The 24,434-nt window shown below is 57.8% G+C and overlaps 1 protein-coding gene and 1 long non-coding RNA gene across 2 annotated transcripts in view; one reads left to right on the top strand and one right to left on the bottom strand.

The window, feature by feature from the left end:
* Positions 1-21,045, bottom strand: part of RADIL (Rap associating with DIL domain) — a 26,526-nt gene extending 5,481 nt beyond the window's left edge. The window contains exons 1-12 of the mRNA XM_055708453.1: positions 20,946-21,045; positions 16,582-16,686; positions 12,937-13,495; positions 7,251-7,534; positions 5,573-6,238; positions 5,358-5,395; positions 4,138-4,298; positions 3,297-3,409; positions 2,173-2,410; positions 1,460-1,632; positions 1,031-1,181; positions 485-675 (exon numbers count right to left, since the gene is read on the bottom strand). Coding sequence (XP_055564428.1) covers positions 485-675; positions 1,031-1,181; positions 1,460-1,632; positions 2,173-2,410; positions 3,297-3,409; positions 4,138-4,298; positions 5,358-5,395; positions 5,573-6,238; positions 7,251-7,534; positions 12,937-13,495; positions 16,582-16,617 — 2,610 coding nt within the window. The 5' untranslated portion in view covers positions 16,618-16,686; positions 20,946-21,045. The remainder of the gene's footprint in view (positions 1-484; positions 676-1,030; positions 1,182-1,459; positions 1,633-2,172; positions 2,411-3,296; positions 3,410-4,137; positions 4,299-5,357; positions 5,396-5,572; positions 6,239-7,250; positions 7,535-12,936; positions 13,496-16,581; positions 16,687-20,945) is intronic.
* LOC114014926 (uncharacterized) lies at positions 19,689-24,404 on the top strand. The gene is made up of 3 exons (XR_003558626.2): positions 19,689-20,201; positions 21,393-21,507; positions 22,020-24,404. It is a non-coding gene; the product is annotated as an uncharacterized LOC114014926 (long non-coding RNA).
* The last annotated feature ends 30 nt before the right edge of the window (positions 24,405-24,434 follow it).

The following is a 24,434-nucleotide window of genomic DNA, read 5'->3' as shown; positions in this document are numbered from 1 at the left end:
GGAGCAGGGGACCTGCTGGAGGGACACACTCCCCAGGGAGCAGAAGACAAATGGCAGTTGATCTTAGCACCCACAGCACGTCTTGCCTTGCCCTCCCTGTGCTTTATAGGCATTAGCTAATTAGTGCTTTTGTGCACGCCTGCCTGGCTACGTGGGGACAGGCAGGGTGCAGGGCGGGGAGGACGGGGGAACGCACAGGGAGAAGGGAAGTGCTGCCTGCAGACATCCCCCCTTCCTCCCTCCTCCCCACTAACGAGATTGCTGGGACAAGCCTGTCCTTCCAGCTCACCTTCCCACACCCCCCAGGCTGGGGGATTAGCAGCACTAATCCTTCCAGCAGCTCTACATGAGGGCATTGCCACAGCGCCAGGTTGCAGGTGAGGGCAGCCAGCCCTTGGTGCTGGGCTTGGAGGTGTCTCCAGAGGGAGCCAAGACTACCTGCCCACCCAGGAGAGGAATAGCCCCTCTGGGGGGGACAGGCTACCTTTGGGGGTGCTGAGTGTGGCCCCTCGATGGTGTGGGGGCTCTTGCTCTGCAGGCTCCAGAGGAAGTGGCGGATGTAAAGGAGGTGTCGGTAGATGTTGTCATCCAACGTCTCCACCTCCAGGTCCACTTTGAAGCCTCCACTGGGCAGGATGATGGGTGGGTGGTTGTCGAAGGACTCCAGCATCTCATCTGAAAGGCAGAGGGAAAGCGGCTAGCACTTGCCCAGGCTGTACCCTGCTCCTGCCTCCCGGCTCTCCGCCACATGTCATCTCCCTGCCAGGATCAGGGATATGGGGAGCTGCAAGGCAGCAGCATCCCTCACTTGGGAATGCAGAAAGAACCCCCAAGTGTGCAATATCCATCCCATCCTTTGCAATATCTGAATTGTAGGGGCATGGTTATTCCCGATTGCAGTTCCTACAGGAGCCCCAGGGAGGGGAAGGAAATTTTCTGTTTGGTTTGTACATAAAAACCTTGGAGCAAGCCTGTGGGTGACAGCGGCATGGTGATGGGCACAGCACTGAGTGTGAGGCCAAGGGCTTACCAGGCTGGAAGGTGGCTGGGCTCTCCTCCTCGCCAGGCTGCCACGCTGCGATGCAGCCCACATCCATCACTGCCTGGCACTCACTCAGCACCCGGTGGAGTTGCGCAGGGCTCAGCGCCGGGAACTCAGCTCGCAGGGATGCCCAGGTCATCTGAGTGAGAAGATGAATGGCAGAGGTGAGGGGCTGCTTTCTTGAGGAGCAGGGGCTCACCAGAGGTTAGGGAGGGAGATGCTGGGCATGACAGAATGAGCCTGAGCAGCCCCTCTCCAGCACTGCCCACCCACGGATCCACCACCCCAGGAAGGGGCAGCTGGTGACAGATTGCAGAAGAAGGGATACATCTCTGCAGGGACCCCCAAACGCCAAGCAGGGTCTCCCCTGCCCGTGCCCAGCCCAATGCCACAAGCCCCTGGCGGGGCATCCCTCACCTGCACCAGCTGGGACCCAGGCATGGCCAGCAGGTTGGCCACGCTGGCCAGTTTGGCGAAGAACTGCTGGGTGAGCTGCTCAAAGCCGGCGCCGCGCAGCCACTCCAGGAGCAGCCGCACGCTGGCCCGCAGCTTCACCCCCTGCGACCAGTGGAAGCAGCCGAGAGAGGAGCCTGAGGAGGCAGAACATCCATCAGCATGTGTTGGAGAACAGCCCGTCTGTCCCCAGCCTTTGGCCAGAGCCCAGACCCAGCCCCAGGGCAGCAAAACAAATGCAGGTTATTGTCCCCAGCACCCTATAGCTGTAACTCCGGGTGGTGGCTGTACCTCACCTGGCACTAACAGCAGGCAGTGAGGCGGCTCTGTTAATGAGGGCTAATGAGCACCTCAGTTACAAAGCAGGCTGCAGTAGCCCATTAATGAGCTGCCCCTCCAAAGTGCTCGCAGCCTCCTCTGCTCAGGCTCAGAAGGGCAGCCCTTTTGCAACGGGTGAGGATGGGGCGCTTGTGGGGTTAAACCCCTCCTGGGAATGAGGATCCTGGAGGCAGAAGCTGGGGATGCCCTTGGCTCTCCATAATGGTGCTGAGACCTGCCTGTCTCCAGCCCCCCCAGGCTGCTTGAAGCCCCCTCCTGTACCCCCCGTGGAGGGTCTCCCAAGGAGTCGGTCCCCTGTGGGTTACCCAGTCCAGGCTGGGTGTTCGAGGAGGACTGACCCTTATCCAGGAGCTGGTTGAAAAGCAAGGTGTTGGAGAAGAAGAAGAGGTAGGCAAACATCTGGGAGGTGATCTCCGGGTGCACTTCGTACTGGCGGAGCAGGTCCAGCGCTGCCTGGTAGATGAGCACGATCCTGCGGAGCTCCTCAGGCAGCGGTGGGGACGCGCGCCAGCTCTCCCGGCCCTCGCTCTGGAAGGGGTTGCATTCCAGCAGGGCAGGGAGTGACACGTACAGACACTGCAGAGAGAGAGAGCGGAGAGTTCACATCACACCGATTGTGTTTGGGGTTTTTTTCTTTTTTCTTTGGCATGAGCCAAGCTTTTCTGACCCCATCACCTTCACAAGCTGAGCAAACCCCACCGACACTGCTTTGGCAAGGGGCTGATCCTGCTTACCCCCGCCTCGATGCACTCTGGTGTTGCGCAAGTGTTTAAAAAAACAATAATAAGCGAACATATCTGTCACTTTTAGCAGCTGGAGGTGACAGCGTGGGATGGCTCTGCTAAAGGGATCTGAAAATTGATGTGAACTGGGACAGCAGCTCGTCAGCCGGGCATGAGGGTGAAAGAAAAAAACAGGACCGATGGGGGTGACCTGTCCCTATTGCTGAAATGGGAGAGCAGCACCCAGCACCCACCTCTGCCAAGGGTGCTGCTCCGGCAGAGTGGCACGGGAGCAGCCCCTGCGTCCCCACACGCTGATGCCAGCGCACAGGCAGGGCTGCCTGCACACAGCAGCCTTTCTCCTGCCTCACACTGCCTGCTCTGTTCCCTGCTCCCGCTGCCGCCCGGCTCTCGCGGTCCAACGGCGACGGTCCAGGGGCCCCTTCCCATTGCGCCCTGAATCGCACCATTATGCTGCGCTGGCCAGAGCCAAGCAGCTCTCCCCAAATGCCTCTCCTGAGCCGCTGCACTGCAGGCAAGGAAACACGCCGCAGTAATTCAATACTTCTCCTGGGCTGTGACCAAAAATCGGGGCACTTCAGCCCAAAGGAAGACACCTCAGCTTGATGCAACTGCCAGAGAGCAAAAGCGTAAAAATCCCTCCTGCACAGTCCGAGAGCTGCTGGGGGTGCTCATGCTGCCGCCATGGGACACTGCCGCCCTCCCCGAGGAGCATGTACCTTGGAGATGTAGTAGACGCACTGCTGGAAGGTGTACATGATCACCTCCTCCAGCACCGTCATCGCCTCCTCGCTGGCGGTGATGGTCGAGGAGAACAGAGACTCCTTGGAGCCTACAGGGCGGAGAGGAGGATGGGGAGCTAAACCTGCAGCAGCAAGGCAGCCGAATTCACCGCCCCCCAAATTACCAGGGTGGGGGTTATTAGTGCTCATTAGTTATTAGCCCAGATGGGGTGGCATCACCACGGGGGCATCCCTCAACAGGGGAAAAGAGGCTGCTCTCGCCCCAGCGCCCATCTGCCACTCCCCATGTCTCACCCTGGCGCAGCAGCACGGTGGCCCCTAGGGCTGCACCCATCCTGCCAACAGCTGCTCTGGCCTACGAACATTTTAACTTGCTGCATAGACCAGAAGGCTTCTGAGGCTGATTTAATCTCTTTTTCCTTTTTTTCTTTCTTTCTTTTTTTTTTTTTTTTTTTTTGCTGGCATTAACAGAGGCTCACCAGTGAGAAATTCTGCAGGGCCACCTGCAAAACCCGGTGCCCCCACAGCAGCCGGGGGTGCAGAAAGCCATCCCCGTGGCATTAACCACAAGCTGCCGCGGCAGAAAGAGGAGGTTTGGCTGCAAACACAACACAACCCGGCCCCAAAGCCAAGCAGCACCGTGGCACTGTGCAAGGCTGCTCCTCCCACACAGATTACCCCAGTTTGCACTGTGGAGACATCCCTGCTGATGAGGATTACGGGGGGTTAAAGGAGCATCTCAGGGGCGCTGACCATTGCTTGCAACCGGGGATTAGCAGAACAAAATCACTGCGGCTGGAGAAGCATCCAGCCTTACCTCTGACGTCCAGCTCCTCCTCCATGCTCTGGATGTAGGTGGGAGACTTCTGCTGGACGAAGTAGAGGACCTCGATGGCGTTGGCCATCCAGAAGAGGATGTGCTGCAGGTCCGGGAGAAGGTCCGTGATGGTGAAGCGGGACAGGGTGGCAGGGTCCTGGCTGGGGAGACATAGCAGGCGGTTACGGCAGCTGCTCCTTGGCATCCCCATTCAAGCTTTTGGGCAAAAAGCAGCCAGCCTGGGGCAACGTCAGAGAGCTTTTGCATCCCTTCACCCCCACGCCTAGCATCCCCCTTAAGACTTTACAAACAAAAAATCTGGTGGTTCCTGCTCTGTAGGATGACAAAGGGGACCCTGCAGGGACCGGGCTGGCTGAAGGCTGCCTGGCCTTTGTGGGGTGACACTTTTGGTGGAGACTCCCCCTAATACAGCTGAACTGCAGTAAATACGCATGGCTGAAGAGCAGCTCTCCCCAAGAAGTATGTGCTGTTCCTGCCAGCTCTGGATGGTTAAACTCAGCCTGCCTGCACTGGGCTGTTCAAAAATAAAACAAAATAAATAAAAAGCATCTGGGAAGTTTCTCAACCGCTGAACTGCTTTCTCCTGCTGTAGGAAAGGCCTGGGAAGCATCCTCAGAGCTTGTCCTAAAGGAGAGCGCACAGCAAGCACCAACAGTCTCTCCAGATGCTGCTTTGGGAGCCTGGATTTTGGAAAAGGCTGGGAAGCCAGCCCCCCTGGCACCGCTGTATGGCCCCAGAGTGGTCCTGAACTCGGGACGCCCTGTGTCACCATCCCTGGATGCACACATGCCACAGCAGCCCCAACCCAGCCCCACAGGGAGGTCTTATGAATGGGTTGAGACCCCACGCTGGGGACATCCCTGCTACATCCCTTGGGGATGCTGAAGCTACATGTGCAAAGCCTTGGGCAGGTCTTGGATGGGAGAAGACCCCAGAGCTGCTGCAGGTCCCAGTCCCTCCAGAGCTCACCTGCCTTTCCAAGCCCATGCATTCCCAAGCAGGAGCCTTGCAGGTACTGTGGTGAAAGGACCAGAGAGCTGAATGCATGGGATTTAGCAGGAAAATTCAGCATGCATTGGTGCCGCCAGGCTGGGAAGGTGGTTTTAGCCAGCCACAGGCTCCCCTTACTCATGGAGGAAGAACTGGGTCGCGTTCTCCCTGTTTTGGGGCAAAACAAGGAAGGGCGGCAGGTCACTTACTGCTGGGACTGCTTTTCGGCCAGCTCCCGTGTCCGTTCCTGGGCAGGGAGAGAAGGGGAAAGCAAAATGAAAACCAGTGGGATGGAGTGGCACGAGCATCACCCCAACCAGCACTCGCTGCCACCGGGGGCCAGGCTGGAGGAAGCCCCCGGAAAGGGGGAGGCATCCAGCAGCACCCCCAGCCCACCAACACCCCCGTCCCACCGCTGACTGACCCACACTGTCCTCTGGATCATTTTGGCTGCTTTGAGCAGCAGCTGCCCAAAGTCCCCTGGTTCGAAGCTGGTGGCCGAGTGCTGGATGCAGAGGCAGAGCAGGAAGGCGGGTGTCAGCTTGTGGTCATCCCCCCCCGGCTCGATCAGGGTCATGATGCGCTGCAGGAGCACGTCCTCATATGCTGGCTCGAACTCCAGCAGCAGCTTTCTGCGGGGCACCCTGGGGCTGCTGGTGGACGAGGGGCCCTGCTTTTTGGTGGCAGGGTCCCTCTCCTTCAGCAGGCTGCCGCAGGCTCCGCAGACGGGGGGACCCTGGGGGCCAGCGGGGTGCAGGGCTCGCAGCCTCAGCAGGGTCTGCGCCGGCAGTGGCTGCGCTTTCATGGGGTCCTTGTAGAGGAGCAGGTAGTAGAGACCAAGGGAGAGGAGGTCCCCGTGCCGCAGCACGACCGTCCGGGCCACCTCAGCGAAGTTGACGGAGATGCCAGCGCCGGCGATGGGCTCCAGCACCAGCTTCTCCTCTGAGCGATGCCGGGAAGGTCGGAGCTTCCTGATGGTGCAGTGCAGGGGCAGGATGTCGGGCGCCGACAGGCTGATGCTGGGCTTGCTCGCCTGCGTCCTCTGGCCCACCGTGTGCTGCTCACGGTTCAGCAGGTAAACCAAGCTGTCCTGCCAAGTGGGGAGACGCAGCATGAACCGGGGAGGCGGGGGGAGAAGGGACTCTCCTCCCCACCATGCAGTGGGTGCTGCAGCCTCCCGCTGTCCCCCGCTGTCCCCCCGCCTGCTGCACCTTTGCGCGGCAGAAACACGTTCCTCTATTTTCCTCGCTGCTGAGCAGGACAGCCGCGATCCCTGCTTTGGGCACGCTAATAAATGGGGACGATAACCCTGGGCATGCAGTAAACGGGGTGCTTTGGGCAGAAGGAGCCCTCCCCCCACCTCTCCCCCCTGCCCCACTTCCCGCAGCTGCTTTTCCTTGCCACCTTCTCCCCTCAGACTGCAGCGCTGCCTGCATGCCCCTGCCCCAGGCAGGCCAGCGGGACCCCTGTCAGCCCAGCCACTCCCTGCCCTGCCCCCTCCCCCGGCCTGCCCCGGGGCACCTCACGGAACCACCCCGTGCCTCAGTTTCCCCAGCTGCGCTAATGGGATGGCTGCAGATGGGTGAGGGCTGCAGTGGCGGTGTCGCCAGATACTCCACGGGGACAAAGTAGCCATTAACTACAAGCGCTGTCCCAGTCTTTCCCAGTTCTCCAAGTGCCTCCAGCGCTGGCGAGCAGGGGCTCCCAGACGCGCTGTCTCCTTGACGCTGCTCATTACGTTTGCCGCTAATGAAGCAGCCAGACAGGGGACAGGGCAGCGCAGCCATCACCCGCAGAACCGGGCCTCCCCTGTCCGTGGGATGCTGCCCCGGGACTGGCCCTGCATCCCTCCGGGGCATCGCCGGGGGGTCGCAGCTCCGGGCTCCGCTCCCCCCGCGCTTGGGGACAGACTTGGCGACAAGGCTGCGAGTCCCAAGCTGGCACCGCTGGTTTTCTAAAGGACGCTCCTCCGCACCACCCCCACCCCCCCACCCCCCCGACGCCTGCAGCTCCGGCCATGCAAGCAGCCCCCTTCCCGCGGGGGGGTGGGGGGGGGTGGAAGCGGGGGGTGGGGGTGAGCAGGGGGGCGGCGCGGTGCTTACATGCTGCTGGCTGTAGCCCTGCAGGAGCAGGAGGTGCGGGGACTGGTAGAGGGAGTACCGCATGCTGCCGCCGCTCCGCGCCGCCGCCGGGCTGCCGGGCAGGGTGGAGCAGTGCCGGGGGGGGGGTCCGGCCCCGGACCCGGCCCCCCGAGCCGCCGGGCCCAGACTGGTCTCGCTGAGGCTGCGCCGCAGGGCCGGGGGGGGGCCGCGCTCAGCCCCCGCCGGCGCCCGCCGGGCCCCCCGCGCCCGGTGCCGCTGCAGCTTCCGCGCCTGGGCGTTGATGCCTGCGGGATGGGGGGGAGCGGCGTTCAGCCCCGCCACCCCCCGAGCCCAGCACCCCATGGGGGGATGCTGCGGGGGTGGAAACGCGGACGGCGCAGCTGGAAGCCTCCCCGGGGCGACACGCTCTCCCTGGGCTGATGTCCCCATGTCCCTTGTCCTCCCCGAAGGGTGACACCAGGACACGAAGGCGGAGAGTTTCATGCCGCTGGCAAAAAGGGGGTGCCCCAGCCCTCCCCGGCCCCGCAACCCCACTGACCGGGGGGCAACCGGCCCGGGCTCAGCGGCTGCAGCATCCCCCACCCACCCCAGCCCTGCTGCCGTGGGGAGAGGAAATCTCTGCTAAAAAGAAATTTAGCTCGATCTTTCCCCTCGCCCCCCCCCCAAAAAAAAAAAAAAGCTTGGATGCTGTTTTGGGGCCTTCAGCCCCCAGTGGCCAGCAGCAAGCGGGAGCTGCAGGGAGCCCCCCCAGTCCCCCCAAGCATCAGCCAGGCATGGGAGCTGCAGTGGAGCCTGCCTGCCTGCCTGCCTGCCTGCAGCAGGAGCAAGCTGTAATTAACTTCCCCCGAGCATCAGTTCGGGCAGCGCTGTCCACAAGAGGAATGGGAGCCGGAGTGAAGGAACAGGCCTGGCTGAGCTGCCAGAGCAGCCCCCGGCGTGACACCCCCAGTGCCGGGGATCCCCGTGGCCCCTCCGTGCTGCAAGCGTGGCTTGAGCTCTGCAGGAGAAATAAGAAGTTGCGGGTCCGATGGGTGATGTTCGTACCTCGGGTGGGCAGCCTCCTGGGAGCGTGTTGCTGGCATTCAGGGAGGACGAAGAGAGGGGAAAAAAAACCTAAAGGCTTTTGGTGGGAGCAGCGCTGCAGCAGTGTCAGTGCAGCAGGAGCCAGAGCCCCGCTTACGGCTCGGCCCACCGGCGAGCAGGCTTTGGCTGCCGAGATTTGGGGACAGCTGGCAGGATTTGGGGATGGCAGAGAGGAGAGCCTGGTGCCCAGGGCTGCTTAAAGGGACACTCACAAGCTCAGACCCCCCTAAAAGAAGTCATCTGCCTTATTTGGTGAGGAATGGGCTGCCGGTTCTGAAACATTTTTTTGTTTGTTTGTTTTACACTGAGCGCTCCTTTGCTGGGAAAATGAAAGAGATGGGGATGGGGAGGGAGAGGGAGAAAATAGCCCCTGCTGTTTACATGCCTTGGGATTAGGCATGGCCAAGCCACCCCCAGTGGTCCAGCGCCCCACGTCCTTCTTAAAAAGGCAATCAGCCCTGCTCACGCTCCCATCACAGCCAGTGGCACAGCACGGGGTGCCTATGTCCCACAGACGTGAAATATGGGTGGGTGGGCAGGTGGGGGTGCAACCAGTCTGCCTGGGCAGGAGCACAGCCCAAGCCATGCCGCTGGAGATGCCAAGGGCCACCCCAAAGGTGTCTGCAGGAGGCCTTGGCTGCCCCCAGGAGCCCCGTTCCCAGCCCAGAACATGGAAATGGGCCAAAGGGATGAAGGGCAGCCAGGGTGATGCAGGTCCCAGCCCGGCCCGTGGGAGTGGAAAAGAGGGTCCGGATCCTGGGGAGCAGCTATTGCTGGAGCTCACTGCACTGGGACGGAGGGGGGGCTGCCAGGACTGGGGTCCCATCACCCAGAGAGACACGCCATCACCAGTCCCTTATCTAGGGGAAAGGAAGCTTCTGTATTTATTTTGTGTAGGAAAAAAGCTGCTTTTTTACTGCCAATAGAGCCCCCGTCACAGACTGCCTGCTAACCCCGGAGCTGTGCTGGAAAGATAAACACAGCTCTTTTCCTGAGCGTAACGAGGTCCCTCCATAAAACGGGTTAGATTTGTTCAGTCCTCTGGTAGTGTTTTCTCCTCCCGAGCGTGTGCAGGTTATCCCACCCAAAATGCTGGGTGAGGATCTCCCATGCGGTGTGGCTGGGGCAGAGCCGGCAGCTGCTAAAGCCACATGGCAACGCGGGTGGGAATGGGGCAGGATCACACCCTGTCCCTTAGAGAGAGCTGGGCACCCCAAGCCTGGGCACTGTGGACCCCCTGGCCAGCATCCATTGGACCCTGCCAAGCCGCTGCCTCTAAACCCATCCCACATCCCAGAGGAAAACCTGTCAGTTGTGGTGCCCAGGACCTTGGCTGGGATCTACCTCTTTTTCAGCCTAGGAAACAGGCTCCCTTTTCCTGGCTGAGAAATAAATGAGTCAATAAATAACTCCACAGGCCCCAGGAAAGAAGAAATATTTTGAATTTACCCCGGAGGGGCTAATGCCAGGCTAGTCCTTCCTAATGTAATTGCTACGCAGACCCTGCAGGGAATCCTCCCTGGATGCAGTCACGCTAAGGTATATCAAAGCCAGATCCTCAAAGGTACCTCCCAGAGCATCTTTTAAAATAATAGGCCTAACTCTGAAGTTTCTCAAGTTGTGCCTGCAATTCAGCCTCCAGCCTCTCAGGAAAGCCCTGGCAAGCTCAGGACGTGGTGCAAAATGAGGCTGGTTTGGAGGAAGATGAATGCCATAAAGATGTCAAATGCTGCACCTCCCGTCCAGCACCCACCAGTTTGTGGGTGTTTTTCCCAGGTGTTCCCTAATCGCTGCCTCATCGCTCCCTGAAAGCAGCAGTGCCGCGAGAGAGGGTCTCTGCCTCGTTTACTGCTGAGATGCTCTACCTGTGCTGCTAATTAGTGGTGTGAGGAGTGAGTGCCTTCCTCCCCACTGGGAAGCAGCTAATAAACTAATTAGGATAATGGGTAACTGAGTAGATAAAACTCTTAAGCTATTTGCTAACAGGTCATGGATGGGTATGGAGCCTTTCTCCTAGCTACCAGGCAGTACACCAGCTTGTGCTACCAGTGGTCCCAGTCCTGCCACTCCAGCAACGGTCAGTGTGTGGAAGGACCCTGCAGGTATTTCCCTGGGGATCCTGCTTTGCAGTATCCCTGTGCTTTTTTTGTTTGTGGTTTTTTTTCTTTCTTTCTTTCTTTCTTCTCCCCTCCTAGGGAGCTGCAACCCTAAAGCCCCTTTATTTTTGCACAGATGCTGCATTTTCCACACCAGTGCGTCACCACCCTGGGCAGGCAGCTGGTGCTTGGCAAGGGGACCCCTACCAGCTCGAGGCTGGTGACAAGGGTGACCCCATGGAGGGCATTTGCACTCAGTCCCCATCACACCAGGCATTCTGTGTCTTTCTGGGGTGCTGGATGAGGGGTAAGCAGAAGTCTCCTCCAGACATGCTCTATCACCCTCATCCATCCCCAGCAGTTTGCAGGTGGGGTGGGGAAGTGTGGCCCCAGCCCCTCAGCATCATCCCTCTGGGCAGTGCCACTGGCACAGGGTGAGACCAGTGACAGAGCCCCTGGTGCCACCGAAAGAAAGGGCTGCAGGAGTGAGACTTTAACAGGTAAGACAAATAAGGGCCATGTAGTCTGCAGAGCAGACAGCTTAAACAAACGTGGGTGTAGGTTTTCTGTCTCGGAAGAGCTTGGTCAGCTACGGAAAATGCCTGAAGGCTGAAAAAATGGAGAATTTCCACCACCCCACCCAGGAGTACTGAAACAAATGAAGTGGCATCTACATCAAAAGCATAACGGGCCTATTTTCAGACCCAGGGCACGCGATCCCATTAAGAGCTGCTCCTCCATCGGAAACGACTGAAGGGTGCCGAGCCCAGGCCAGCCCAGTGCTGCCCATTCCCACACTGGGCAGCCTGGAGCCTACTGCTCCCCAGCCTGTATGGGAGCCTGACCCTCCCTGCAGCTGCCAGCCCACCCAGGATCCAGGTCATGGGTGGGAATGCTTCCCCCTGCATCCAAGGGGGGGTGTTTGAGGCAGAGAGTTGATGTGACCTTGGGCTCAGGCAGGGAGCTGCCACGTGGTTCCCCCCCCACCGTGTGCTATAACCATTGTGCTTGGCTCTTGCCCTTTCCTCCTTTCAAAAGAAGCTGTTTTTAGAGTCACCGCTCTCCCAAAGTGCTTACCATCTCTCTGATCCTGGCTGGAGAAAGAGCTGAAGGGAAGAGCAGAGCATCCCCACCTGCAGCTCCCTCCCTCTCCCTCTCTCTCCCTCTCCATTTGCATCACACACACATCGAGCTGGGACCAGTCCTGTAGCATCCCCTCCCTGGGGAGCAGCCACAAGCACTGGACTCGGCAAGAGATGGAGGGAGCCCTGTCTCACCATCGGGTGCTGATGGACCACCCTGCCCAGCATTAATATGAGGGCTGGGGGCTGCCTTCCGCTGCTCCTCTATCTTTCCCAGTTCAAGGCAGGAGGTGAGCTCATCCCTGGCTCCCCATGCTGATGAAAACCTACCCACAACACAAGCGATGCCCAAAGCTGTGAACTTTGCACTCAGATTTTGGGGTACCCAGCAAAATAGCAAGTGGCAGCTGTGGGGGGTCTAGCAGCCCCTGCTCTCCCCACGGCTGGCTTCCTTCGCTCTGTGCCTGGGCTCCTTCCAGGCCTCGTTAGCCAGGTGGGAAAGGTGCCCTGTCCCTGCTGGTGTGGGACAGGTTGGGCCATTTGTTCTGCTGTTGGTTGGGGGGGGAACCTTGGCTCTCGTTTGTCAAGCAACCAAGGTAATCTTGCATCATCATTAGGTTATTTCTGACAATTGCAACCATTTCCTACAGGTGTGAGGAACTGCTTGGTGCCCATCCCAGCAAAACCCTCTGGCCAACATCTCCTGAGACTGATCCAGACCCCTCTGTCAGCAGGTCAGACCCATCAAGGGCATCATGCAATTAAAAATCTGACTTTAAACCTTTCTGCCCTCATCCTCGTGGGGCTTTTATCTGAGGGTGGGAGGATGAAAACTTCATTGCTCTGTGCTGGGGTCACTTATTAACCTGCTGGTTCCTAATGATGCGCTTATCTCCTCCTGCCAGCCCTGGACTCAGTTGGGCACCTCCGGGGGGATCTCCTGCCCTAAGTTGCTTTCTCTTCATGAGCTTTTCATTTTTTTTAACTGTTCCTGTGGATTTGCCTGGGGTGTCTGGCCTGGGGGATGCCCACAGGGAGATCGGGGAGCAGGGCAGTGCTCTGCCAGGCACAAAGCTGCACTGAGGCATGGGACACCGTGATGCTGATTCAGTGACGGGGACAGCAGGCAACACCTGATGGTCTTGCCTGCTGCTGCCCAGCCACCAGTGGGGGTTTGCTATGAACCCCTAGACTGGCTGGGGTAAATATCTGAGGTTGCAGGTAGCCAATGTATGCGAGAGAGCACTGAATACCAACTCTGCCCAGAGCCTTGCAGCTCAGATGTGGCTGTTCTCCGCCTTCCACCACACCCCCAGCGCACAAAACACATGCAAAAGCTGCCAGCGTGGGGTGCATGTCCCACAGGCAGTTCAGGGGGGTCACAGCTCCCCAGCCCCTCTCCCTGCCCCTGCCCCCAGCTCTGACCTGCAGTGGTGGTGTCCACATCCCTGGCTGCCAGCTCCTCCACCTCTGCCCTCCTACGCAGCTCCAGCCGCCGTGAGAAGCCTTCCCTGGGCTTCCAGAGGTCCTGGATGAGCAGTGGCTTCTCGTGGTCACCCAGGACCCTCAGTCCCTCCATCTGCCACTGCTTCTCAGGGCCCTCGAACCTCCCGATGACATCGCAGAGGGCGTACTGCCCGGCGCTGAGCTGGCTCAGCCCGTAGCGCTCCAGGGCCTCCTTCACCAGCTCCCGCGCGCCCGAGCTGCCCGTCACCAGCACGCTCTTGTAGTTGGTGCCTGCACAGATGTTACCCCCAAAGATCTTCAGGATGCCGGGGGCCGAGAGCTGGGTGGAGAGCTCGGCTGGGTCATCCTCCCCGGCTGTGGGGGAAGCAGAGGCTGAGCTCCGGTCCTTGTAGCTCAGCGTCCGGTACAAAACCTGGGAGAAAAGCCGGCTCTGGCGCTTCAGCCGGCTCTTGGATGGCGGAGCCATGGTGGAGGAGGATCCATAAAACATAGCGCGTGCAGTTGTCATGAGGCGCAGCTGGGCAGGGAAGAGGAAAAAGGGGAAGGTCAGCAGTTTGGAGGCCAGATGTGCAGCAGGGAAGACTGAGCAGGAACCAGCTGGTGGCTGTGGAGGAGCCACTGTCACCACCAAGGTGGAAAGGGACAGCAGCAAGGGAGAGCCATTTCCCTTGTACAACCCAAAACACCAGCGGCCAAACTCAGCCAGACTCCAGCATGGTTACCCCAGGATGGATTTGTCCCTGAAAACATAGCCCAGAGTGGCCCCAAATTTCTGTTGTGTGTATGAAGAGGTCCATCTTGCCCAAGCAAAATGCACTGGGAGGAAAGCAGAGCCCAGTGCAACTTGGCGGGGGCCATCCTGGTCAGGAGCCAAGGCATCAGGAGTTACTTTCACTAACGAGTTTATGGAACAATCCCATTTTTTAGAGGCGAAACAGAAAGCTCAAGTGCAAATTCAATCACTCTGAGGTCACCGCTAAATGCTTTTGCTTACCGAGAGGCACAGGGTGAAAATGGGCTTTAATTAGCCTTTCTAAAAATGTCCTGACTGGCAAATCTCTCGGCTGTTGCTAGTTCGCGGAGGACGTTAAAGCATGCGGTGGCATCACTGACAAGGCTGCCCTTGTCATGTTGGCCAGGGCTGGGCTGCTCGGGGCAGCCCTGCACGGGCAGCGAGCGGAGGAGACATGGCCACAGCTGTGTGACAGCTCCTGGTGGACCACAGTCCCCAGGAATGGGCTGGAAACCACAATGATCTTCTGGCCACAGGCAGATAGTGGTCCTGCCTGATGGCACTGCCGGCATCTGGGCTGGCTTTGAAGTCGCATCCTGGATGCACAACCACCCAGCGCTTGCATCGCACTGATAACGCCGCTGGCCACACCACAAACCACTAGCGGGGGAGGTCCAGAAAGAGAAATTGAGCGTTTCTCATTTGGACAGGATGGGGGTTTCTCTCACCTCCAGATTTATAAAGCGCAGGGACTCAGCACACACGCAGCAGGCCCCAAAACGTCCCGTCCATGGCAATTGGAGCATTTTGAAGCAGCAGCTGGCAAGATCCAGCTGTGCACAGCCAGGGAGGTGTGGGGTGCCAGCAGCTTTCCACATCTGCAGCCCCATCGTGCTTGGGCAGAATCTCACTGCCCAAGCAACCCCAACTCTATCAGGCAGAATGATGTCGGCCCTGGAAAGCCTCCAAACCACCATCTAATTCAGGAAGAAAAAGCGTCCCTGCTGCTAATGGAAGAGGTCACCTTCTAACCCAGAAACAACCTCCCTGCTGTGCACAGAGGGTTTCTGCAGGGTGTGCGTCTCCCCCTCCTAGGACCAGAGGCCCACTGAATGCTGCAGATGGGGAAACTGAGGCACCAGCAAGCACTAAGGCTGCAGGACATGCCTGGGAGCTGCATCCTGCAACGCTGCTGCACCCCAAGTCACCCTTTCCCAGCCCCACCAGGACTGTGAAGATGCTGAGGTTTGTTCTTCTTCCCAGCCCGCTGGCTCCAAAAGCGACTGTCTGGGTGCCACAGGGCAGGGAGAGGAGCCGGCAGGTGCCCTGGCCCTGGCACATCGCTGCTGCCTTGCCCACTGAGACAGGACTTAGCGGTCCACCTGGAAAGCAGGGCTCAGCATCGTGTGTCCTGCACCTGGCCAGCCCAGCGCTGGCCCCAGGAGCTTCATCGCAACTTGCTGGGCTCGGGGAAGGCTGTTCCTGTTCCCACCTTGCAACTGGGAACACTCAGGCACGGATGGGGTTAGAGCTAGTGCTGCTCCTCTAGCTGAGCTCAGAGCTGCTGCTCCCACTGGAGACATCCCTGGTGGCATCCCTTTGGGTCTGCTGTGTGACATCTCCTGGGAGTGCCGGTGTGGACCCAACCTGGGGAGCAGGTCAGGGCACTGGCAGACAGTCAGGTTCATGAACAGCTACCCCAGGCTCCTCGTGTGGCCCCACCAGCCCTCATTAACATCAACCAGGAAAAAAAACTACCCCAGTGTCCCTGTGAGACCTTGCCATCAAGGATGCAAAAGACAAAACTTTGTCATCAAATGACTGTTTTCAGTTCTCAGATTTAATCTCCTCTGCCCTGAACTACCTCCAGCACAAAGGGAAACCTTTTAACATCTGCTGGTGGCAAAATGACTCCTCCAAGCCCACATTGCAGGGACACCGTCCTCGCTTCTCGCAGGTCCCTGCCTGGTTTTGAACATGTTATTTATAGCTCAGCTTCTACAGAGCGCAGGGGTGAAGGCATTTCATGGGGGAAAAATAAGAAGCCTGGATCAGGAGAAGCTTCCAGCCTCGTCACCCCATTTTGCAACATCTGGAGCAACACCGGTGTGATTTCACCAGGCTAGGTCACCTGAAAAATCGCAGCCTTCTCCCAAAGACAGTGTAACACGTGGTCTTAATCCCCCTGAGGACTCTGATGGACATGATAAGATGATAACGAAATGGGCTCTTCCAGCATCTGTGTACTCAGGCACACCAGTTACGGGCATCTCCGAGGAGGCTAAAGGGAAACTGTGGTACGTGCAATGCGTCGGGTCCCGCTGCGAGAGGGATGCTCCAGCTGGACCCAGCTACCTGGGGGCAAGCTGCCGAGGGTGCTGCCTGTTGGGCCACATCTTCCCACAGGTTGGTGGGACACATGCTCCTGGACCTCCCCAGCCCGGTGAGCCCCCTCCTCACTGCAGGCAGCCCGGTTCCCCAGCTGTGTCGCTGAAGGACACACACCTGCAGCTACGGAAGCACGACCCCCACTTTCCAAAGAGCCCCCTTCCTCTGCTAACATCATCTCTGTTAATGACTATACAGGAATTAGTGGGATCTGTATGGGGATCCTTCACCTCTTCACACACCATGCCAGACCACACCAAAACCAGCTGCTTTCCACAGCCAGCACTGTCTGTATTTACTCTGCCAAGCTATGACAAACACTTTTGGTATTCACATGGCCACCACATGTCCTTCTACTACCACAACCAACTCTGCAGCCGCCGGGGACTTTTCTCCAGGCCCCTGAGGTTCCTGCTCCCACCACAGGTGAGCTGCCCCTTCCCAGTGCCCCCACCCAGGACCCTGGTGAAGCCTCTCCTTACCTTGCCATCTTTTTCACGTGCCTTTTCTCCTTCCATTCATCCTCTTTCTCAAAACAGGCCTTCTCCCCCGTTGTGCATCGTCCCAGGCGGGTGTCCGTCACACCTCTGCAAGAGGAAGAGGAGGAGCGGTCCTGGGCTGCTCACAGACAGCTGCTCGCAGTGCAGTGGCTTTGGAGGGCTCAGAGGTGCTGTGGCCCTGCTCCCAAAGTGCATCATGTTTGCATGCAGGCTGCTGAGCCTCATATATATCCTGTATAGCTCAGCATCTCGCTATATTCCCCCTGCCTCAAAACAAAAAGCCCAAGTGCTTGCTGCAGGTGAGAGCTGCTAGCACATAGGATGGAGAGGGTACATCACCACAGGGGACTCGTGGCTGGTGACGTGTGTTTGCACATGTTCACCCAGCCACAGCCCATGGATGGGGAAGACCAGCCCAGTCCCAAGCTCAGGCTCTACCGCAGCCGGAATGCAGCAGCCTTGAGGAGGTAAGGTGGAGCAAACCCACCCACGGTGATGCCACCAACAGCATCTACCCCATCGCAAAGAGACAGGAAGAGAAATATGTAGGAAAAGAAACGTTATCAGAAAAGAAAGGTGAATGGGAGGACTTGGGACCACCAACAAGCCCATGGCCTAAATCTGTCTCCTTCTCCTAAGCACTCATATCCCCAGGGACACCAGGCTGGGGACCCGCTCATCCATGGGTGAACAATGAGTCCTGGACCAGCCCTTCCCCCCAGCAGCCACAGCATGCTGGGATGCTCACTGAGATTTGGTTTTCCAGAATCTGAGTCTAATTTTGCTGGAGATCAAGGAGAGCCACCAAACACTGTCCCCTCGCCTCCCACCACGGATCTGCGAGAGCACAACCGCTGGTAACAGAAACGAAGAGGGACAAAGCACCTGCAAAGCGCCTGAAGGGATTTCACGGGTCTTTCTCAGAAAGAGCCAGCAGGGCACAAGAAATACCCTTTATCCATGGCTCCACCGTGACTGAAGACAAACATGCCATCTAATTAAATCACCTAATCAGGACCTCGGTGAGGGCTCCATCCAGCCCTGCTTGCTGGCCCAGTGCTGGGGCTATGGGAGAAACTTCCCACCAGGCGATGGGTCGTGATGCGAAAGGCAAGGGGACGCTGAGCCCACCTCTGCTGTTCGCAGTTTCTTCCGATGACTAATCGCTCCCACCGGTGAAATATTTATTCCTTATTGCCAATGTGTCTGCCTTCAGCTGCCAGGCATTGATTACTGTTACGCTTTTCTCCACTGAGTTAACAAGCTTTTGGCTACCATGCGTTTTCTCCTCTGCAAGTGTATTTAGATGCTTTAATCAAGCCCTCCACATTCCTCTCTGGTTTGAGTAGACTAACTGGATGGCCACCTTGCCTCTTGCTGTAAGACGTTTTCTACAGCCTCTTGGTCCCTTGGTTCCCACATCACCTTCACCATGATGGAGAGATGGGGTTTGGCTGTCCTAAGCCCAGATTTGGTTCCGGTAGCACCCTGACCAAAAAAAGCAAATACCTGCTATGTCTTCCAGAGCAGTATTTCCCATTACCCTGAAAATTTTCAATTCTCCAGCACAGAAATCGGGACACACAGCCATCCCCCAGACACCTCCCGCTGGAGGAGGGAGCAGTGAGCCCCTGTGCTGCCTCTCCCAGCATCTGCAAGCAGCTCCTGCTGAAAATTTATTATCCAGATTAGGGACAGGAAAACACATACAAGTCCGGTTATTATTTTTGGGTGCAAAAATGTTTCCATTTTCCATTCTGCTCCAGTTAGGATGCCTTTCACTTGCCCAGTTTGCCATCCAGATTTGTACAGACTATTAACACTGTGCTGCTCAGGGTCAGCCCCAGGTTTTTCCAGAAATCATTTCTATCTCCTTCCAGATTAGTGATAAAAGCACTGAAACACCGAGCACATGCTACCAGCTAGCAGTGCCCAGAAGCGATAATCTCCTCTGATAACTGCCTTTGAAATGGATCAGGTTTATTTAATACTGGCTTTCTTGACACTGTATAATGTCAGCCCTAAATACTGGACTGGACTGACTTTTTTAATACTGGAAAGTGCAGATTTTTACAAGAATATCACCTCGCATAGCTCAGACGCTTCACAAAAGTGTATTATAGCCAGAGAGTCATCTCTCGCGTCAGAGACTGAAATAATTTCTTCTTGCCAGGAGTTATTTTCCATATAGCCACATTGGATGGCAGGAATTTATTCCTGGTGCTGAAGTCTTTAATCAATTAAAGCCTGAACCAGGTTTCTCCCTCTTCTCCCTGGGAGGATGCTATCAAACCGATCAACCTGTAGCTACCAGGTCATCCTACTCCCTTTTGGGAAGAGCAGCAACACTATTAAAACACTTTTTAATCTTCTGGAATTTCCCTGAGGCTTGTCCTGGGGCTCTTCCTGGGGCCATTGTAGCTCTGCATGGATGGGCGGTGAGATTTCAGCTATAACCATCCCAGAATGGCAACCAGAAAAGCTGTTTCTCCAGATCTCTATTTGAAAAATTTCCCCCTTTTTTTTTTTTTTTTTTTTTTTTTTTTTTTTTTTTTTAGGGGAGGAGGGGTGGAAACCAGTCAAGCCACAGCCTCAGTCTAATGGCAAAGACCACAGCCTGGATGCTGCGAGCAGTGGGAGAGGCTGCCCCAGCACTGCAATGTGGAACAAATTATAACTCAGAGAGCAAAGGAAATGAGAACACCCTGGACGCGACGGCTTTGACGTGCATTCCTCAGCTCCAAATCCTGCCCCTCTGCAGATCCTGTCCCTACAGCTGAAGCGGCCAGGCAGAGCCCAGAGCCCGAACCCCTCCGCTCTGAATCAGTCTCCACTCCCATTCCGGATCAAGCCCCTGCTTCAGACCCCAGTCTCTTCTTGGCAGTTTTATCCATCTAATCTAGGGACAGATCGGAGGCTGACAATGTCGATGCCAGCCTCGGCACTGTCTTTAGCCGGATCAGAGCAGGTAAACTCCTTACCACGTTATTATTAGCAGCAGGCACTCTGCCATAGCGCCCTGGACCCCACGGCCCAGGGACAGTTCAAGCAGGATATAAAGGCAGTCCCGGTCCTGCAAAGCTGAATTTACAGTCTGTCCTAAAGGCAGCTCCACAAACTGATTATAACGATTTAGGACCCGATTCTCCAAAGGTGACAGGAGTCCTTTTAGCAGGTTTTCTTTCCTTGCTTTTTTCTTTTCCTTATTTTGCAGCATCTTTTGAGCCACCAACGTGCGTCAGCTCTCCAGTAATGCGCACGTACAAATGCCAGCCCTCTGCCCGGGCAGCTCTATTCACACACACACGCAAGAAACATTTCACAAAAAGTGTTTGCTTTCTGCTGCCTTCCAAGCAGCAGAGTCTCAGTAGGCTACCTAATTATAAGATCTTAGCAAAAATTTTTTTCCACCGATAATTAACTGATCCTGGAGAGCGCTGAAAATAAGCACTTCCCAAGCAAGTAGCAAACTCCCCAGAGTTTTCTCTGCTAAAGTGACAACTCAGCATGAAACCGCTCCAGCCTCACGGGGACGCAGATCATCCCAGCGCCTCCCTGCCAAGAGCCAGGATAGCCCGACGGTCACAAGCAGCTGAATACAGGTGAAACAGGGTGTGTGGAACAGCAGTGGGATCCCAAGGAGTGTGCAACGGGACAAGGATCCCAAGGAGCATGCAGTGGGGAGAAGGATCCAAGGGGCATGCAGTGGGGAGAAGAATCCAAGGGGCATGCAGTGGGGAGAAGGATCCCAAGGAGTGTGCAATGGGGAGAAGGATCCAAGGGGCATGCAGTGGGGAGAAGGATCCCAAGGAATGTGCAATGGGGAGAAGGATCCAAGGGGCATGCAGTGGGGAGAAGGATCCCAAGGAGTGTGCAATGGGGAGAAGGATCCCAAAGAGTGTGCAATGGGACGAGGATCCCAAGGGATAGGCACTCAGGAGAAGGACCCCCAGGGGTGTGCAATGGGGAGAAGGATCCCCAGGTGCCTGGCAATGGGACAAGGACCCCAGGGTGCTGTGCCTGCCCAGCCCTCCCCGTCCGGTGCCCGGTGCGCTCCGGCAAGCAGCAGGGCAGCTTGGGTCTCCCGCGGCAATCGGACAAACCCCGCCGCCACTTTCCTCCTGCCTCCACTTTCCAAGGGGACGAGAAACAAACGTTCCCGTCCGAGCGGGCGGGGGGGACCTGCCGCCCCCATCCCGGGGACAGGCTCCCGCCGGCGGGGGGCTCTCGGGGATGCTAGAGGGGGGGGATCTGCCCCCCAACCACCCCTCCCCTCTAAAAGAAAAAGGGGGGTACCTGGGGCAGGGGCTGCCCCCGCGGTGCGCGCCCCCCGCCCCGATACTCACCGTGCGGGACTCGGCGGGGCGGCCTCGCTGCGGCCCCCGGCGGCTGCAGCGCCCGGAGCCGCCGGGGCTGCGCGGCTCGTCCCGCCGCCGGGGCGGAGCGCGGCGGAGCGGAGCGGCACTGTGGCGCCCCCCCGCGGCCGGCGCTGGCAGCGCCGGCCGGCAGCGCCGAGCACCCCGCGCCGCGCCGCGGGTGACAAACGTGAGCCGGCTGTCCCCGCCGGTGCCTGGGCACGGTCAGGGCAGTGGGACAGGCAGGGCTGCGCGGGGGAGGTTATCAAGCCTAACAGGTTTTATCAAACCCGTTCCCCTGTCGACCTGCGGGCTGCCCACTCGCTGGTGGCTGGAATCGCGGCGGGATGGAGAATGGCTGCACCGGGGAGGTCTTCCAGACCAGGTGGTCACTGATGCTCTCCCTCCATCGGTTCCAAAGTCTCCTTTCGGTTACAGGCGTATTTCTCGCCCGACTGGGTCTGCCCCACCTTCCCAGCCACGCTCCAGGAACGGCAGCGCCAAGGCAAAGCGATGCCAGGAGGCCTCCCAGCCCAGCCAGCTGCAATTATGGGTGAGCTGGAAGCTGTGGGTCAGGTTTTGGGATGAGTTCAGCTGCCCCTGGAAGCTGGGAACCCTCCCCGGCTCTCTGGGGAAGCTGCTGGGCATCGTAGCCTGGGGGGGATCCAGCCCCAGCGTAATTACAGCGGAGCGGTGGGAGCGGGTGGGCAGCGGGTGGGCACCCAGCTGGGGGGCAGCCAGCGCCTCCCTGCATGGGGGCAAATTCTCCCCTTCCAAGAGGGGGCCAGTGCCTGTGGGAGAGGCTGGGGAGGGTTCGGTGGGTGATGGTGGGTTTCCCCTCTGGAGTCCACAGATGTGTCCCCCTCCCCGGATGTGGCATCCTTCCCCCCCTGCAGCAGCAGCCCCGGGGCTCGGCCATCGCAGGGGGGGCAATGGCAGGCCCTGGGCGTGCAGGGCTTTGTGCCGAAACCACTTTGGTGAGATGCTGGCAAGCCCTTCAGCCAGCATCACCGAGCACAGGGCCACCCTCAGCCAACTCACCAATTTTATTTTTTTTTTTTTAAGGAAACTGCAGCCGGGAGCTCAGCCTGTCCCCAACCTCCCCGATCTCCCCGTGCAGCTGGTGCGAAGGGCAAAGCGGCGCTGGCCCCCGCGCGAGCCAAGGCAGCAGATGGCAATGCCACCCATGCACTGAGGTGAGTCAGGGCTCAGCACCCCACTGCCACAAGCGGGACCTCGCTGCTCCTCTCCGCGCTGGGGAGCGATGCTGTGTGGGGCAAGTTCCACAGAAAATGGGTTTATTTCCAGATGCTGCAGGGAAACTAATTTTGGTTCAACAAGCAGGCAATAGTGAGGTATCTTGAGGTTTTATTTCAATTCTACTCCACAGGAAACAATATCTGCTAGCATTATCTTCCTTACATTTGTTTTTATTTGACCCAATACTGTGTTAAATATAAAATACTGATTGAACAAGAATGGATGGTGAAAAACATGAGATGCAAAAAAGATCCCCCAAACCCACCTCCAAAGACCTCCTGAATGTTAAGAGTCATTTAAAATTAGTATAAAATAGGAGGGCAATCCGATAACGTGCTCTGCGCCTCCCACCCTGCTTTGCAAGGGAAGGATTTAGGAAGCGAGAGGAGAGGGGGGACTTCTCAATTACAGAGAAGCCCACCCAGCAAATCCAGGCTCAAGGCAGGGTGGCAATGTCCCCGACGGAGACTGGCCACCCATTCCTGCCTGGGTGTCTGCCCTGCCCTGGGGTTTCAGCAGGAGGCTGAGATGAAGTGGCCTTGGAAAGGTCCTTCTGGCACCTCCCTGTGCCTCAGGAGCCCCCAGGATGGATTTAGGGCTGAAAGCCCCCAGTGACAACATGGCTTCCAAGATGATAAATCCCTTGGGATGAAGCCTGAGGACAAAATGCTGTGGTGGTCCCTGGTCATCCTCAGCCCCTGCCAGGGGATGTTTGCCTGGTGGCTGGGACTGCAGTGAGCACGGTCTGTCCCGAGGGTGGTTCCCCCAAGGGATTTAGTGATGGAGGGGGAGGAGACCCCGGCACACAGAGCCACAGTTGTCACTGTGCCCCATGGTGGCTCCGAATCAGGTCCCCCAGACTCAGGGAGAATTGAAGCACGTGTTCGTAAAGCACTGGTTCTCCTCCAAGTGCTTCATGGGGTCCTCACACGAGCCCTGTGAGGTAGGTTGGTGTCTTCAACCCCATTTTACAGATGGGGAAACTGAGGCACGGAGAAGGGTAATGACTAGCCAGACAGAAAAAGTGGCATCTCCCATTCTGGGACCCCATATTCCACTATTCCAACCCCAGACGTGCCTCACCCACTGCTGGTTACTCACAGCTCATCCTTCTCCACCCCTCCATCTGCGGTAGGTGACGGAGCAAGGGCTGGGACCTGGGAGCCTGGGAGAGGCAGCAGCAGAGCCTGAGCTCAGACTAGGTCATCCACACCCTGTCCCTAAGGCCACCTGTCACCCCGAGAGGCGTCCCAGCCCAAAAGCTGCTTTGGGGTGCCCTGGGCAGAGTCCCCCAGCAGCCACATGCTGGGCTGGGGTGCCAGGCACAGCACAGAGAGCCCCTTATAGGAACCTGCTGCCTGCGGAGGTGAAAACCCAATGGATTTTTTTGCTGACCTGGTGACCACAGCCATCATGTCAGGAGGGGGTGAGTATCCAGATGCTTTCTCTTTGGTAATTTGCTGCAAAATGGCACGGCCTGGGAGAGCCAGTCGGGATGCTGCAGGCTGGGGGACCCTAAGCTCTGAAGGAAGTGGGGCAGACCAGGAGCTCAGCTCCTCAGCATGCTGCCAGAGACAGGAGATGTGGGATGGTGGCCATAAATCTCCTTCGCTTGCCACGTCGCACTGAGACTGCTGCAGTTGTGATTAATCAAGAGGCCAAAAAGAGATGATGGGAAATCAATGCTTTCAGGGGCTCCTGGGGGAGGACTGAGAGCAGCGCTGCTCTGCCGGCCAGCCCCCCCCCAGATGCCGGCACACATCAGAGCCTGGCATGCACCAGACCCTCCTGGCTTCATCAGCTCTGCCGGTGTGTTTGGGGAGCTGGACCAGGAGTGATTTTTCCCATTCCAGCACCACTGGGACTGCTCCTGATGGCTGGATGGGTGCTCCACATCTTGTTATCCTGGCTTGGCGAGCCCTGTGTAGCTGTGGTTAGGCATCTGAAAACTGAGCATCACTAGGACCTCCCCATCACAAGTCACCTCCAAGCATCATGCAGATGCGTCCCTTCCCTGCAGTGATCCTGGGAATGTCGGCAATCCTCCCAAAAGTGGAGTTAAATCTGATGATGAGCAATAGGCTCATCGTCAAAATGGGAGCAGAGAAGGTAGGCAGCCCTGTGATCCCAACCCAAGGGTGTTTGCTCCCCTCTCTCGAGAAGAAAGAAAATCCCTTGATGTGGATGTGGTGATCCTGATCCAAGGGTGTTTGCTCCCCT

The sequence above is a fragment of the Falco cherrug genome, chromosome 4, assembly GCF_023634085.1.
Source record: "Falco cherrug isolate bFalChe1 chromosome 4, bFalChe1.pri, whole genome shotgun sequence".
In the NCBI taxonomy this organism is placed as follows: Eukaryota; Metazoa; Chordata; class Aves; order Falconiformes; family Falconidae; genus Falco; species Falco cherrug.
Note: the sequence above shows the minus strand (reverse complement) of the source record. Positions and strands in the feature narration are given on the sequence as shown.